Here is a 17712-nt window from a genome sequence, read left to right on the forward strand (position 1 = left end):
TGACTCTATGAGGGACTGAAGCTGGGATTTTCTATAGTCACTGGGCAGGGAGGTTTCCTAGCACTGCAACAGGTAGTCCCTTGTACTCTTGTGGGTGCTCAGGGTTCCAAGGCTGAAGGCATCACGTTAGGTATGCCATGGCATTGTAAAGAGCCATCTCATATGTATGATTGGTGGTTGCTTGACATCCTCACTGCATTTGCAGACTGGAAAGGTTGTGAGAGGTGTGTATATTATGAAGCAGCAACAAACCAGCCTCACATTGGCACCAGGGCTTCTGTGGGCCTGCTGAGCCTTGCCAAACTTGATACTGCTCACTGCATCATCATTTCTTGCTTCTTATTTTTTAAAAAAACAAAACATTTTGGAGTTATCGGGGGTGGCTGCCCAGACCTAAACACAGTTATGGATGCACATGTTATTTTGAAAGTAAAAATATTAATTTGGGCACCTGTTTTGCCATTATTTTTAACAGCACCCTTTTCTGTAACAAAATACTACTTATTCTCAAGTAAATGGGTTTATCATCAGGCAACAGAAGCAACAAACTCCATTTTACTTTTGCTGTCAAGATGATCCTAAGGTTTAAGCAAATATGAAATATGAATCATCGGTTCCTCAGGGTATTATTATTATTATTATTATTATTATTATTGACAGAATGTCTGTGCAGTTCGAGAGGAAATGGGTCTGCTTATACGTATGTCGATAGTAGTCAACATGGCTCAAACAGCCTGATCTTTATAAGTACCCTGGTGGTAGGAACTCTGCTAGGGTTTGCATTGCTTTGAGGAACAGGCTGTAATTTCTGTTTGACCTTTGTGGTTTCTTTCAGCTCCTCTCTCCATTTGACTATTTTATTTGTCTTCTCCTAGGTGGCCTGATGGGTGGGGACCTCACAACCGGTGCAGGCACCAGTGCAGGTAAACAGAGGAGTGTTTTATGTCCCCCTTTAAAATGGTTGCAGACTCCACAACAGAGAGCTAGCATGAAGCCGGTCTTAAAATAACTCTATATAATTTCATTAGGAGCAGAATTAGGTTAACCCTGGATGCTTCTGAAAATCCTACTCCCAAGAGCCTTCTCGGTATTAAACTTCCCAATTTCCGTGCATCTAAAGACTTCCTGTTGCTGTTGTTTTAAAAGACTTCTAATGTACTGTCACGGAGACTCTCGTTACCAAGAGTTCCCATCAGGCGTCACCTACGGTAATCAGAGGACCTTTTCACAAATCCCTCACTGAAGCTGTCACATACCAGTGTGTGGTGGGAAAGAAAAGGGGGGTGATTCAGGAATGGTTCTTGGGCCTACTGCATTGTTCTCATACTACGTTAGAGCAGAAAACATGATTGTGCTTACACCACTGATTAAAAGGTAACTCGTGAAACTGGTTCCAAAGAATGCAAGTTTGAGTTACCTAACAACTCATCCTTTTTATCCCAAGTGAATGCTTTGATTCTGCACTAATCGCTCCCATGTTTCAGCTTTTAAAAGCCATGGAGGCTGGTGATGTCTCATTGGATATGGCAGCATTAAAACCTCTGAAATAGCATAGAAATTTTGACATTGCATCAACATTATGCAGTTTGTGGCTGCAGAATTTGTGATGCTTTTTATGAATGTAATTTATTGTTGATTTTATGCTTTTTACTGCCGTGTGTGTGTGTGTGTGTGTGTGCTGTTTTTTAAACAAGTTTGTTTCTACAGTCACTTAAGTATAGAGAGTGTAGAAAGCACGATAATCTTCATTGTTAGTTTCCCCCACTTTACTTGATTCTGTTAACCAAGTTCTATTTCATGTTGGTGATATCTGTCTTAAGCATGTACTGGGATTCTTGACCTTTTATGTTAGAGAAACTTAAAAACTGCAGAGTAATAAGATAGGAATTGAACTTGATTGACCTACTAATGAGTGTCCTCTACTGGTTTGTTAAAGCATAGCAGTCTCTCCCCCCCCCCCATAGGATTGATGCAGCTTGGAAAGACAAGAATAATTTTTTGGTCTTTGGGAGAGGGTAACTTTCATGAATTGAAATGGAGATTTCACTACATACAGAGTTGGTTTAAATATCACCAGTTTAGTTGACTTGAAAGACAGTTGGTGGGAGAGACTTCTCTTGACAACTAGAAAATGAGAGAAATTCTATTTTAAAAGTGTAAAATATATTATTGACTGGAGATTTTGATTTAAAAAAAATTAAAAGTCCTGATGGCTCCTTCCTGTGGAAGAGTAGTGTTTATATGAACAGATAAAAAGTGTGATTGTGCCCAGAATCCTGGTTCCTTTTGTGTTTAGACCTTATTGCAGATGTGCATTCTTCATGTCTTAAATTTGGAGCAGTAAGAAGAGTCATTTGCTGTAGGGCAGAAAGGAAGAGGAGAGGTCATTAGGAGGTTGAAACGTCTGCCACAGTGGCATCATTCAACAATGGTTCTATTTTGGAGAGTCCCCTCTCCCTCTTAAATATCAAAAGTTCTTTGTTGACCATTTTTTCTTGAGGAACAGAGGCCCATGTGTACGTCGCCATTGCCATCTTAGAAGCTGATAGGGTGATCTTATGGATCAATTTGCCAGGGTATACAGTCTTTGTCAAATTAGAAGTTCATGCATTTGCATTTTTCCTGTTGCACCTAAAAATAGCCAGTTTGCAACAAAGGAAGAAGAATGTAGTTGTTTTTGAGTTTTACTACTGTAATTATAAAAAGAAGCAACTTTTGATTGCTAACATAAGGGCATCAGTTCCTGCATTACTTTAACAAATTACACCGTAATGCAAAGATAGGAAACGGGGGAAAAACCTACTTAGGTTAGATATACCCATGTTTTCAAAAGGCTGCTATTTTGTTGGTTTGGAACGTGAAATCATCCACAACTTTACCTTGGGAACCTACCCAAGACATAAATAGAGCCTGGAAATAGTGACTACTTTTTATTATCCCAAGCAATTAAATACCAGTAGTGGTATTTTTAACTAAAACCAAGGTTATCTCAGGTTTGCTAGAGTACATTTGTTCAAAACTTTTCTCCAGTTGGGTAGCTTATGCCATGTGACCATCACAACTGCCAACAAAATGAGAGTGGACTTCCTATTTAGTAGTGTTGCTAAGCTATAAATAAAGCCACGGGTTTGGCAACTTTCTTTGAAACAAGAAACTTGTGATTGAAAGGAAAGAATAAGAACTCTTTGACCTTAAGCCATCATGTTTTAAAACAATCCTATAGTTACATTCTTCATCTTAACACTCAACTAAGAGAAAAAACAACTGGCAATTAACCTATAAAATTTAAAATATTGTTTGCTTTGTTTTTAAAGGCGCACACACATTGAAATGAGGCATAATCCTTTTCAAATTTGGGCAATAGGTTAAGAAGTATATATCAAGTATTGAAATGGGTTTTGAACTCTGACTATTATCTGGCCTATAATTTTCTTAATAACAGAATATTAGTATTAAATCTCAGAGGGAAACTCAACATATCAAATGAATAACTCATTTTGTAAATGTATTGTGTGTGTTCCCATTGCTAATGTGTTATTGGCTCTACAGAGGCTATCCTGATCCCATTAAAGTCATTTGTACCAACTCACGCAGTCAGGGAACTGAGACTGTATTAATTTCTACTACTCTAAAGTAATACTACAACTTGCACTATGACCGACGTTTTATCTAATTGAACATGTTTTATCTAATTGTTTTCGTATTTGTCATGTTGAACAGAATATTATCTGACAGCCTCCCGCCTCCCTTTTGCACTAGTGTACATTTTAAAATGGCAGTCCTCAACTTAATTTACCATAAAATCATGAGGAGCTGCTACTACTTTGCCTGACATTTGGCCCACCAGATGTCTGGCAGTGGAGATGGCAATGCCATCATTTTCACGTCATGCTAAGCTAAGCTGTGGCTTAGTGCAAACTTTCTAGCTCCTAAGGAGGAGGCTGTGGCTGCTTTGCTCCTTCTGGGACTTTCTAGGTAAGCACAGAGCAGCAGCTAATCAAGGTTTGGTTTGGTGCGTTGTCCAAGCCCAGGACTGTGGTTAAGGTCTCTCCTTCTTACTCGTGGTCTGTAGCCAAACCTTGGCTAAGCTACCATCCTGTGCTGACCTAAAAAGCCTGAGGAGGAACAAAGCCGGTGCGAGCAACTCTCCTGGAGCAAGTCTCACTTACTCTGAAATAAAAGTGAGTAGTTGCATTCTACTGTTACACAGTGCTGTAGGGCTCACCACCAGCACCATGCAAACATCTTAGAATCTAAAGCTTAGATGCTGCAAGTCCTGTACTGGCTATGTGTTGCAACATTCCCATGGAGGAGGAGACAGGTGGTAATTGTCCCTAACACTCTAGCTGCAGAAGGGCTTTTGGCCAAGTTAATGGGCGTTTGGCTCCTTGAGGGTTACTATAGTGTTAAGTTGCAGTAACCCTCTTCATGGAAGCTGATGACCCCTTCCCATTTCCAGCTATGAAATGAAAGGGTAATCTTCATGTTTAGTAAGTATGGATACGTGTGTCTGTGTCTGTGTCTGTTTCTGTATCTCTGTGTGTTTCTCTGGTGCATTCTTTGTTTTTCAGTGCCTCCCTCTTCAAATAAGTTTTTAGAAACTAATGTACAAAATGCCCCATAAATGATCTTTGTGTTCTGCAAACTGCATCTGATAAAATTGCAGTCTACACCTGCCCTTACATAGAAAATAACCACAAAAATCTGCCAGGAAAAAAGCCTTAAAAATGAGAGAGAGAGAGAGAGAGAGAGAGAGAGAGAGAGAGAGAGAGAGAGAAGGCAAAGGCAAACATTAAGCTAACTAGAAAAGACTTCCTGAAAATTAAATAAATCAGATATTTTGAACAAGGCAGCAGGTATTCAAAATGCTCCCCTGGCCACCTACTCCTTGAAAGTCCATCACCTTTACCACATATGTGAAGTGAAGTGATAGGCAGGAAGTGCCTGGCAGCAACAGAGGCCATATAAAAGCTTCCTCTTGGAATTGTAAGCTCAACATGACAGTGATTGTCAGACTTGGCCAGCTTTAAGCATCGGGCCTCTTAGCTAGATTATATCTTGTTAGCATTACACTACTCATTTTGCTGCTTTTGGTCACACGTTGGCCGGGTATCAATTTATTATACATTTCTGCTAGCATTTCAAACTAAATACAAATGAAGGTAATAGCTATTTATAATTTATGGGTCTCTAGGCCGGAAGAATTCTGGGCATGTTTTCAAAATAACATAACTTAAAGGAATGATTTGCAAAATGAAAAAAAGAAAAAGAAAAAGAAGGCAATATGCCCAAATAAGCTTATAGCAAACAGGCACAGTATGAAGCAAGTAGTAGTGAGACTCTGAGCAGATCCTAAAATAACACGAGGCACCCAAAACTCATAAACATCAATGCTATGTACACCTAGTTCCCCTTTGTGCCTTGGCAATGCCAATCTAAGCAAACACGTGCACACACATAGACATGTGCCACTGGTAGGCAACCTAACTTTATTAGTAGCATTCCACATTCCTTTAGCCCTGACAGTGTGCTACATGCTGTACAGAATGTGATTATTCGCCTCCAGATGGTGCTTTAGTGGCTTTTAGATATGCCCCCTGGTCACTGGGATGTCACACAGAATAATGTGAATGTCTTTGCAACGCTGTACATGTCTCCTGGAAGATAAGCTCACTTGAGTTCAGTGGGGCTTAGCTGGCAGGTAAGTGAGTGTAGGGTTGCAGCCAAAATGTAAACACTAGCTGCAAGGATACGATCAAAAATGCAACCATCTCAAAAAGCTTTCGCAAATACAGCATCTCCAAACACGATGGATGCCAGAGTCAACACATATTGGCAAAAGAAGTACCAACCCCACATTGCCCTCAATTTTTTATACCACAAATGTTCTAGTATATTTTTGTCAGCGTTTGTTGCACTATTATTGCCTTCTGGCAGCAATAATGTGATTGCATTGGGCAAGCATCGCAACCGACTAATAAAACAAAATAAATCCACCCCTAAGGCTTTGTTGTTGTGAACTTGCTGCAGAATACAGCCACCATTTCACGCCAGTCTGCAGTCGGCCCCTCATTTACTCAGGTGTGCCTGGTCAGTGTTCTGAAATCCATTTTGCACCTGGAACTGCAGGTGACCCATGACATCTGGCTGCCCACTGTGGAAACAGAATGCCAGACTAGATGGACTTTGGGCCTGATCCAGCAGCACTCTGCTTATGCACTGGCGGAGGAAGAGAAGTGTGGGGGGAGCGCACCACCCCTGGCAGTGCAATCCCGGTGGGGTGCCATCGCGGCTGCCCCCTGCCCGTGCTGGCGCCACACCCCCACAGGTGGTGTGCCACGCCCCCAGGATGCACGTCACACCCCTGCGGGTGGTGTGCCATGCCCCTTGATACACGCCAGCCCCACCACCACCTGCTCTCCGCCCCCCCAGTGCCGGAGCATGAAGCTCCGCCCCGTGCTTATGTTATTAAGAGAGCTGTTTCCAGCTCTATCTGATGATGAAGCTTAGCTTGTTCCTCAGATGAGGCAACCATCTTTCATGGCTTCATAAGTCTACAGTTGTAATGTGCCAGTATTGGTGGGTTCCTACTGAAGCCTGAAGATGATGGTGAAGCCTCACTACTTCCAAGGATGTCCATTTCTGTGAGGACCAGTTTTATATCAGTGCGCCAGAGTCTGTGTTGGCTTCCAGTAACTTTCCAAGTATAATTGAAGGTTCCAGCAAAAACAGCCTGCGGGGAGCATTGATAGTTTCTGCTTCGGGAAAATGTGGCCTTTGCCATCTCTTTCGGCATTGTTTGCCTTAATATCATTCTCTTTTTAAAAGTGTTCCCAGTCTTACCTTCTCTCTAATTTACAATGTCTCAATATTTACCTTGGTACAATGATGGATTGAAAGAGTAAAATCATTGCACCAACTCTGAGAATCCCTCCTATTAAATGAGTCATAGAAGCTGCTAGTCTTTTCAAGGTGATTTTTTTTTTTAAGGATGATTGACTTTTTTCCTTAAATAACAAGCAATTAAGTTTATTCTTATTGGGAACCCACAGTTAAATAAAAAAAACTTTTGAGTTGCTGCAGTCTGTCCTCTCCATGTGCTGGTGCCAAGATGATTGTGGTGTGTTTTCTCTCTGCACACAGCAATCTGTCCTTTTATTCAGAGAGGGAGAGTACAAGGAAGCATTGCAAATCAGCAAACATCTGGATTTCATGCATACCCTTGAGTATTGAAAGAGATAGTTGATGCCTTCTGGATATTTGGCTGCAGCTGTGTGTTTGCTCCAGAATGAAAAGCAAGCCGTGCATTTAACTCCTTGGAACAAGAAGTCCAGATTTTGCTCCATGCACTATTGAGTTAAAACAATCCTTTCCCTTTAACTTTTCACCTGAATTCTCTTTAAATCACTTTGGCTGCTTGATGTCCACATGCTTTGCAAGCGGATTAGCCTCTTGATAGTTGCCGAAGCTTTTACTTCGAAAAAAGTAAAAAGATAGAAATCGAGAAGAACCACACTTTGGGCCCATCCAGGTGTCCTTTTTTAATTGTGCATCCATGATGATTTGTGTTCATTATGGTATTGGGGTGGATATACAGCACATGATCCCACTTTAAGTATTGCTTGTACCTGCAAAAGTTTCAGGATGGGCATACTACTTTGTATGCAATACGTGCATGTCCCAGAGCTTGCTGCTGAAATCCTGTAACTTTTAATGCTGCCTATTGAGGGAGGGGGGCTATTTTTGTTTCACTGTAGCACAGAATTGCCTCTCCAGATAGCAATAATGTAGTAACATTGGGGAAGCATCACAGAACAACTAATAAAGCAGAATGATGTGTGGATGGTCCAGTACAAATCCACTACTACCTTGGTTTAAGAACAGCTTAGTTTATGAACAACTTGGATTAAGAACGCTGCAAACCTGGAAGTAGGTGTTTTGGTTTGTGAACTTTGCCTTGGAATACGAACGTGTTCCGCTTCTTGTTGAGCGTGTTCCGTTTGTAAATTGAGTCCCCCGCTGCTATGGGAAAGCACGCCTTGGTTTAAGAACACTTTGGTTTAAGAACAGACTTCCGGAATGGATTAAGTTTGTAAACCAAGATGCCACTGTTATGCACTATTATTGTGCGAATGACATGTTGCGGAACACACACACAGACACACACACACACACACACACACCAAAAAACAAACAGCACAATTCTGGAGGGGCTCTTTACTTTTAGTTTCTGTTTGACCAGGGTTGCCTCCAAACTGTGATTATTTTGCCAGAGCCATGCTTGCTGGGAGTTGTAGTTCAGCAACATTTGTTGGTCAAAGGTTTGCCACTCCTGTCCTGTATCATGTAGATGCCATCATCTCTATGCCGTATGATAAGTTTTGTTGGGTTATAGGACCACTTAAAGCCATGGCAAAGTACCTTTGGTGTCTTGCTCCATGAGAACACCACACAGTATAGCAACAGCTCTAACCTTGAAGAAGGGGGAACACAATGTTCACACTTTATGGCCATGCTCTATTTGATGTTAATTTCGGTCTAGGACCACAGCTCAGAAAACAAATATCTGAGAGAGGCAATTGATTTCCAGCCACAGATGGAGGTAAATGAATAGCCCTCTATAGAAAGAAGAAGGAAAAAAAGCTTTCAGGTAGTCAAATGGGGATAAGTGCAAGGCAATGATCTACAGAATTGCAATGAATTCCCCTTGATGCTTCCCCAAAGGGGAAGTTGTATTTTCCAGGAAGGTGTTTGGTCAAATTAGCTTCCCCCCCCTTTTTTCTTGTTTGATTTAACACTCAAGGAATGTTAACTTACCACCACCCCACCCCACACTAGAGAGAGAGAGGGAGAGAGTTAATGTAATTTGCTTTCTGTGTGAAAATTGCATCTGTTGAGGGGTGGGGGCCCACGGAGCAGATCAGATATGGATTCATCACCTGCATAATTGCTTTGCTGGACTCAAGCCCATCCCAGGACAGGCCGTCTGCACTTGGCAACTGTTGTTGGATTCTGCTGCTAATGAAAGTGTGGGAAGTTTGAGAAGCAGCAGCAAAATGTTTTTTATTTTTTATATCCTTTCTCTATTCTTTCTAATCTGGGGGGAAATATTTTATACCACTTCTAAATATTTTACTTGGAAGTTATGGCAGGGGTTCCCCTAACCAGTGCTACTTTGCAAAAACCCTTCTCAAAACTTTACTTGCACAATGGGGCTTCCCCCACCGTTCACGCCCTGCATGCTCTACACACACCCTTGAAATTGGCTCTGGGAGGGTCAGGAGAAACCACAGGATAGGCAGGAATTGTTCCATACTTGTGAGGATGGAGTGTTTGGAAGAGTGAGTTACTGAATCCCCACCACCCCAAAGACCTGAAAAATCCTTTTACGCACTCCCTTATTTGTTGTTTTGCAATGATGTGTTGATATTCTTACGGATGTGGGGTTTTATTTGCATCAACCCTTTTTGATTCTGTTAGTTTTGATTTTTAAGGGTGTTTTTTTAATACCGTATTTTTCACTCTATAAGACTCACTTTTCCCCTCCTAAAAAGTCAGGGAAAATGTGTGTGCCTCTTATGGAGCGAATGCAGGCTGCGCAGCTTTCGCTGAAGCCAGGAGAGCAAGAGGGATCGGTGCGCACCGATCCCTCTCACTCTCCTGGCTTCAGGGATAGCCGCCCAAAGCCTCCTGAGCGCAGCAGGAGCGCTCCTCCCGCTGCGCTCCGGAGGCTTCCCATTGCTTTCACTGAAGCCAGGAGAGCAAGAGGGATCAAAAAATACAGTATATATATTACAGTTTCCCCCTGTGGTTCTAAACATCCTTGAGCTATGATGTGTCTGGGAAAGTTTTTTAAGTGTGTGTGTGTTTAGGGTACTTGTGGAAGGGAGAGTCAGACTGCTGTGTGCCCCATCCATCTTCTGACATCTGTGCACAGAACAGTATTCCAGCAGGCTCTCCACATGATCAGGAACCCCAGTTGCGCAAGGTTTCCCATCACACTTCGGCACCCCTTTTCAGATGCTGCACCAAATGTCAAGGGCAGGCCCAGCAGATGTGGTCCTCCTCTGTGCCTCATTTCTGTAAAGGACTCCAGTTTACAGGAATGGCAAGGGCTCTAAAAAGCAAGGCAAGAGCTGCAGCACTGAACAGAGAGCACCTGTCACTGTGACAGACCTCTGCTTCTGCACCCACACATTCAGTATCCAGTGCTACAAACCTGAGTCTTCCACATCTAGCAAGTATTCTTAAAATATGCATACTCAAGACTCATATCATTCACACAGTCCTTTGGGTGGAGGAGAAATTTGATTCCGTTCGCATTTCAAGGCAAGTTTACCTGGTTCACACTTTTCCAAAATGATGCATGAACCAAAAATGCAGCAATCCTTTGCACTTCTCTGAATTTTGCAAAGCAGTTCTCCAGCCAAGTAACTTGTGCAAAAATGCAGATAGTGGAGTAAAAGTCTGAATGGAAAATGCATATGTTAGTAAAAAAAAAAAAACCTAACATGCAAAATTGCATCATGTTAGGAGAAACTGCTTTGAAAAAAATGGTTATTATAGGCAAAATATATATGTTAAGAAAGAAATCTCACTAAAATGCTGGTGAATGTTCACAATGACTTCCTTTTTAAAAAAAATATGCAAACTGATGCAGAAATGTGGAGAACTGAATAGTGGACAAATGAGAAACCAAAACTGGCTGATTTGACCATCCTACCCTACCCTCACAAATGGCTTCCTTATAAATAGAGTTTGTTACCTGCCCATATAGCAGATGCAAGGAATTGTGGGTCTTGCATAAGCTGCCCAGAGTAATGTGAGCCATGTCATGCCTTCCTTTTGGAAGCACCTAATTGGAAGTGTCAGAACCTCCCAACTGAGCTTACACTTAACCGTAAAGCCTAACCATGCGGTAAAACTACAATCCCTTACTGTAGGACTGCAGCATTCAATCAGTTGACCTTGATGTTTTAAGCCTTTTAAGGCTATGGCCATTAAAAAAAGAGAAGAGTCAGATGTGGACATCAGCATGTAATACTTCTAAGTAGCTTGTTTAATTAATTAAAATGCAATTGCTGAGTTGACTGGCCGTGGGGCGGGGAGCTCCTAGGTAAACAAGATAATGTGATAGGTATAGTACAAAACAGTTTTGCTGAAGTGGAAACAAATAAATCAATGCAATTAGTAGCAGAGAATATAGGGAACACATGTTTTCCTGCATTACAGCAATATATTTGCCGCACACCCCCATCAGATACCATTAAGAAACTATAAAGCATAAATTTCATAGCCTATGATTGCAAAACTGATGATAGTATTGACTACAACATCCATTCCTCACAAAAAAAAACTCCAGGGTCCTGATTCTGCACTTTATGCATGGGGAAAATATTACTCTGCTTCTGAATGCTTCCTTCCCTGCAAAAATCTGTTCTGTCTTCTCAGTCTCTGTGTAGTACAGCACTGGGTTGACCGTGGCAGCCCCTCTTATTCCCCAGTCGGCAGTGCAGATGGGTGCAGCTATATAAAGAGAAACTGCATACAGTACTGTGCAGGAGCTAACAGGCAGTGAGAGACAGTGTGGTTTGGAAGTGCTGGTTGCACTGAATGTTATCACCAGAATTCATTCGTTTCATTGGCTCTTGCCCATACATGGAAGAGCTTTAGTTCACTGGTAGAGCAACTCTCTTGCATGCAAGATAGTCCAGGCTCCTGGCAGCTCCTGGTAGGGCTTTGAGAGGCAGTCAAACAAGTAGCGCTTAAACTGGGGCTATACTGAATTAAGAAGATGCAGGCCATTGATGCTAAATTTTCCCTTTTTTGAACTCCTGGGCCACAGGTAAACTGCATAGAAAAGCAATTTGTGCAATGATTTATTTTGGGGAAAAAATTGGGACCTGCAACAAAACATTTCCTTGTGAAGTTCCCCTGTTCAGGTTTCCAGTCACTCCGTTCCATAGGCGCCGACTCCATGGGGCTTGAGGGGGCCCGAGCCCCCTCAAAAATTCGTTTGGGGGGGCTCAGCCCCCCCAATAATCTCGGGCGGCGGTGGGCGCGTCCGCGGCTTTTATAGGGCGCCCGGCGCGCACCAGCTCGATAACGGGCACCGGCGCGGCGGGGGGCGCCGGGCCGGGGGAGGGGGGCGGCCGGCCTGTCTCCTTGGCAACCCCATTGAGCAGCGCCGGCTCCCCCGGGAGGGCCATCCCCCCGCGCCGCCGATCGCCAACACCGCCGACGCTGTGGCTGCCCGAGCCCGAGCCCGAGCCCGAGCCCGACCCGGAGCCCGAGCCCGAGCCCGAGCCTGAGCCCGAGCCCAAGCCCGTCAGTCAGTCAGTCAGGAAGGAAGGAAGGAAGGAGAAATGAGGAGGGAGACGAGGGAGGAAAATTGCGCGCAGGGTGAAGAAAGGAGAAGGGCGAACGAGACGAGCTTCCAACCCAAAAAAGGGCTGGAAGACTGGGAGGATGCAGGATCGGGAAAGAAAGCGACGCCTTCCCCGCCCGCGACGTCGCCCGCTTGTCATTGGCAGCGCAGCGGGCGCCCAGAGGGGCTGGGCACCGGCGCAGGGCCGCTCCGCAGCCGCGGAGGACAGCTGCGCGGCTAGCAAGGTGTGCCGCGTAGAGCGCGGCCCTTGTGTGGCCCGGTGGCCAGGCAAGCTCGGGCGGGGACCCCCATGCGAATCTAAGACGGGAGAAGAGGGCAGAGCAAAGGGGGTCCCTTCCCCAACCTCCGGCTCTGAGACTTCCCTGCGCCCCAGAAAAGCGAAAGGATTTTCTCTCTTTTTATATATATATAAATATTTTATTAAGTTTTCAAATACAAAGTTAGAAACATACACTGAAGAAAAAAGTAAAAGAACAAGAAAAAGAAAAAAGAAAAAGAAGAAAAGAAAACCAACCATTCAACACATTTTTTATATAACTAACTGGACTTCCTCGCATCTCCCTTACCCTGCATTCTTTATAATAAAGATATCAGCAAATTATTACCTTGTTTCGTACTTTTCAAATACTATACCTCTAAATTTAACATACTTTTCATCAGTTACTTATATCTTAAATTAAACATAGTATTACCTTAGATTTTGACTTTTCTTACTTAAAATATAATTTCCTGTTTCCCAAATTTAATTGCTGAAGCTATAGTTTCCGAATCGTGTAAATTTTTAACATTCATACAACTTATATTGTTTTTGTAAATAGTCCTTAAATTTTTTCCAGTCCTCTTCCGTTGTTTCTTCTCCCAAATCTCGGATTCTGCCAGTCATTTCAGCCAGTTCCATATAGTCCATCAATTGCGTCTGCCACTCTTCCAGTGTGGGCAAATCTTGTGTCTTCCAATATTTTGCGATAAGTATTCTTGCTGCTGTAGTTGCATACATAAAGAAAGTTCTATCCTTCTTTAACACTTTCTGGCCAACAATGCCCAAGAGGAAGGCCTCTGGTTTCTTGGGAAAGGTATACTTAAATACCTTTTTTAACTCATTATAGATCATTTCCCAGAAGGTCTTCACTTTTGGACAAGTCCACCAGAGGTGAAAGAATGTCCCTTCAGCCTCCTTACATTTCCAACATTTATTATCAGACAGGTGATATATTTTTGCAAGCTTGACTGGGGTCATGTACCACCTATAAATCATTTTCATAATATTTTCCTTCAAGGCTTTACATGCCGTGAATTTCATTCCGGTGGTCCATAACCTTTCCCAGTCCTCAAACATGATGTTATACCCAATATCCTGAGCCCATTTTATCATGGCTGATTTGACTGTCTCATCCTGAGTGATTTTCTCTTCAACCTGCCCTCCATCCTCTTGCAGAAAACTCTTTGCCTGCCCTGCCCGTATCTCGTTTTTGCTTTTTAATTCCACACACGCACCCTTCGGACTTCGTGGCAATCGGGCGCGCGGGTGCGTTTCCTAAGAGAGTGAGGACCCCCGCCTCCTCCCCACCTGCTCCCTCGCCAGCCAGCCAGCCGCGCGCCCTAGCCGGAGAGCCCCGGCCATCCCCGTCGCGCAATCGGCTGGATCTCCCTTCAGCAGGCCGTGCTCACAACTCGGCCCAGGGACCCCCAGCAGCGGATCTCCGGCTCAGCTGAAGAATCCGGCAACAAGCCCCCTCCTCCCCAATCGCTCCGCCGAAATACGCTCCAAAACCCCCCAGATAGGCCACCGGCCGCCAAGTCTAGTGGCGCCCTGAGCGAGGGTCTCTCCCCAACACCGCCACCTCGAACTGCGTTCTCCCGGCTACCCGAGCGAACCAGCGGCAGGACCCCGGTATGGGCCCCCCCAATATTTTTTATAAGTCGGCGCCCCTGCTCCGTTCCATCCACCACCAGCCCTCTCTGATATTCCACTCCTGCCTCCAACAGCCAGCCACCATTCCGAGCCCACTGAGCATGCTCAGTCCCCATTTAGCTGCTTTGGGGGTTTCCCCCTACCTGTAGGTTGGTTGGTTGGTTCGTTCTTCTAAGAAACTTTTTTTGTAATCTGACAGCCTTGGGGTTTCCCCAAGCCTGCAAGTGCTTCCTTCTTGTGTGCGTTTCAACAACATAAGAAGTGACACTGTTAGTAAAAAAAGAAAAAGAAAAACGGTGTGGGAATCAAAAGTTACTTCTAAAGATTTTCTCTCTCCTTGTTTCCACTTGGGTTTCCTTTGCTATTTGCACTTAGCCAAGGTAATGTACTATGAAATGCTTAACAGATGTAACATGTGAGTAGAAAGCTTCAATTAGCTTCTTGGGGAATGGGGTGGGTGGCAAAGAAGCTGGATTGTAGACTCAGAAGTTGCATGCTTTTCTGGCTTTCCTTTTTGATTTTGTGAGTCAACACATTATTTATTATATGTATGTTTGTTTTTTTGATGCAACTTAGTTAAAAAAATCAAAAACCTCCTAAGATTTATATCCTGTCTTGTCATCCAGAGAATTCAACGTGGCATGCATGGGGGTTACTACTTTTCCCCCATAGCAAACCTCTGCAATGGCCCAGTGCGACCTGGAAGCCAATGTAGCTCATCTCCCTACTCACCTGTGTGCCTTAGGGGGTGAATAATTCTCTGGGTCCATGCAATGGGATGGGGAGGCAATTTCCATATGAAATGTAAATACCCCTTCTCCTGCCCAGCCTCCCTTCACTCAATTTCCAAGCATGCTGAGAGTTCATATTAGCTCTGGGCCCTCTCTATCTGGCCTCTGGGACTCTCCCTAGACCTCTTCTTCTCAGCCCTGCTGCACCCCTTCCCTAAGTGCTTTTGCATGGCTGGAAGCTGTCCTTGAACTACAGTAATGCTGCTTACTTGCCTGAGCAGAAGAACAGCTTGTTGAATCAGGCCACCTGGCCCAGCAGTGGCCAAACAGATACCAGTTGTGAGCCTGCAAGCTGGAAATGAGCGCAACTCTGCCCACCTGCAGTTTGCTGCAACTAGTTTTCAGAGGCAGAGTGCCTCCGACAATAGGTTTGAAAAACAGCTATTGTGGCTAGTGGCCGAAACAGAGAGATCTGTGTGTGTCTAGATGTCTGAATAGCGCATAGCTTGAATGACAGTAAAGTCACATGTGTTGCGACAAGAGTCATACCTGTTGTCCCACCCACTTTTTTTGCTCTGGCCACGCCTGCCACTAATTGCCTGAAAAAGCTTCCCTACTCCTGCCCCCCCCCCCGGCCTGGAGCCTTCCTAAATACATCACATTTATTTTATTTATTTATTACCTTTATATACAACCTATATCTTCCAAAGATCTGAAGGTGGTGTAGATTGTTTTCCTTCTCCCCATTTTCTCCTCACAACAACCCTGGAAGGTAGGTTAGGCTAAGAGATGGTGATTGGCCCAAGGCCAATCAGTGAGCTTTATGGCTGATGAGGGGGGATGAGGGGGGATTTGAACCCTATAGATAATATAGCTCAATATAGATACATTCATTATCTATATTGTTTCACTCAGGGTAGTAGGGAAGCTTTTTAAAGAAATTACATTTTTTTAAAAAAAAATTATCAAGTTAGGCATCTCTGTACAAATGGGGAGCAGTGGTGTCCTGTCAACAAAGTTCACCCTGCTCATTTATTTAACGAAATGTCCTTTTCAAAGCTCTGACTGTTTCCCCTTAAATGAGGAGAGCAGAAGCAGTGACCAAAAAAGAAGAAGGAGGTGTTAGACAACATTCCATTTCTTTTCTCCCGCTGCAGTGACTTTGGTTCGTACAAAGGGCTCCCAGGGCATTCCGGGAGAAAGTGGTTATTTGCTGCAGAGCTACACTCAGCAAGAAATAAACTATCTGTAAACACAATTTGCTCAATAAAGTCAATAAAGCCAAAAGCAAGTTCTTGTAAGGGTCTAGGGAAAGGAGTAGTTTGCACTTAAAGCACCTTGGCTGAGGAAGACTATAAATTTACACCTCCTGACACATGCCCTTTGGAAACTTGTGCTTCCTCTGTTTTTGTTGTCATTATTGAGTGCAAGTGATACCCATAAATGTTGAGTGTGTGTGTGTGTGTGTGTGTGTGTGTGTGTGTGTGTGTGTGTGTATTCTGTTTCAGCAAATGTACAGCTTTTTAATCGAATGAAAACGCAACGCAAACTCAGCCGAGATCTCATCTGGTCTTCATTTTCTCCTAATTTATAATCAGGAAATCCATTCGTACAGGGCATATAATTTTTGCGCTTTCTAGTGGCTTGTGGAACGTACCGTTCTGCACACAGTCACATTTAAATTGATAACCGTCCAGGCAAAGTGTAATTTTAAAGTACAGGCTAAAGGAAGGGTTTGATCTCTATATTAGAAGGGCTGCTCCAATTTTGTTGCTGCTGGGTTTTCCCTTGAGTTGTTTTGCCTCTGAATTTAACCAAGACCTTCTTCTTCTCCAGTGCATTTGACTAAAGCTGCCTCAGTAGAGGCCAAAGCTTTCAGCGTACAGAGGAGGATGCGGTTTAAGCATCCAGATTAAATGCAGGCTCTCCTTAGCTGCAGGCCACATGCATGTATTCATCACTGATCTCCAAATGACGGGTTTGTATATCATTGGTTTAGAGTCCACAGCCTTACATTCCGGGACCCATATTCTGCCAAAAGCATAACAATTTGGTGGCTGGAAGGAGAAACAGTCATTATATGGCTCCAAATTGCTAGCTGGCACAATGTGCCAAGAACAGCAGAAATCCGCTGGTAAGGAGAAGATTGCAGTCGCTCTTTAAAATAATTTGATGTTCTAAAAATACAAATGCAGGAAATGTCATCACGTTTCAAAATATTTTACATTAGTAGGTAAATACATAAAGAGTTGCGTGATTGGTGTTTCTAAGTGGCACCGTCTCTAAATGATAGGAAAGCATTCCTGGTGTTGAGATTTGTATTAAATAAATTGCTTTGATTTGAAGTAAATCATTTGTAGAAAAGAACCCCCCCCCTGCACCCCATTCCATTTCCCTTCCTTAAAATAACAAGCAGGGAAAAAATCAGACTCTTGTAGTATAAAGACAGACACATATACATATTTGTTATATTTTTAAAATTTCATTATGGGTAACGTATGTTTAATTGCACACATGCAAGAACGCCACATTCACACTTTGAACAACTGCTAGTCATGTCGCATTATATGGCATGGCCAACATATTTTTCCAGAACAAAATAGCCCCTTTATGTATATCGTTATCAAACCAAGCCTTACTTCATGTCTTCTTTATAGTACTTTCCTGAATTCCATAAATAT

The 17712-nt window shown here is 43.4% G+C and overlaps 1 protein-coding gene across 14 annotated transcripts in view; it reads left to right on the forward strand.

Moving 5' to 3' along the window:
• The window catches only part of MEF2C (myocyte enhancer factor 2C), a 176167-nt gene that overhangs the window by 136942 nt on the left and 21513 nt on the right, over positions 1-17712 (forward strand). For all 14 annotated transcript variants that reach the window (XM_081213429.1, XM_081213436.1, XM_081213428.1 and 11 more), the window contains one exon: positions 876-923. In XM_081213429.1, coding sequence (XP_081069555.1) covers positions 876-923 — 48 coding nt within the window. The remainder of the gene's footprint in view (positions 1-875; positions 924-17712) is intronic.

This window comes from Podarcis bocagei (genome assembly GCF_964188305.1).
Source record: "Podarcis bocagei genome assembly, chromosome: 11".
In the NCBI taxonomy this organism is placed as follows: Eukaryota; Metazoa; Chordata; class Lepidosauria; order Squamata; family Lacertidae; genus Podarcis; species Podarcis bocagei.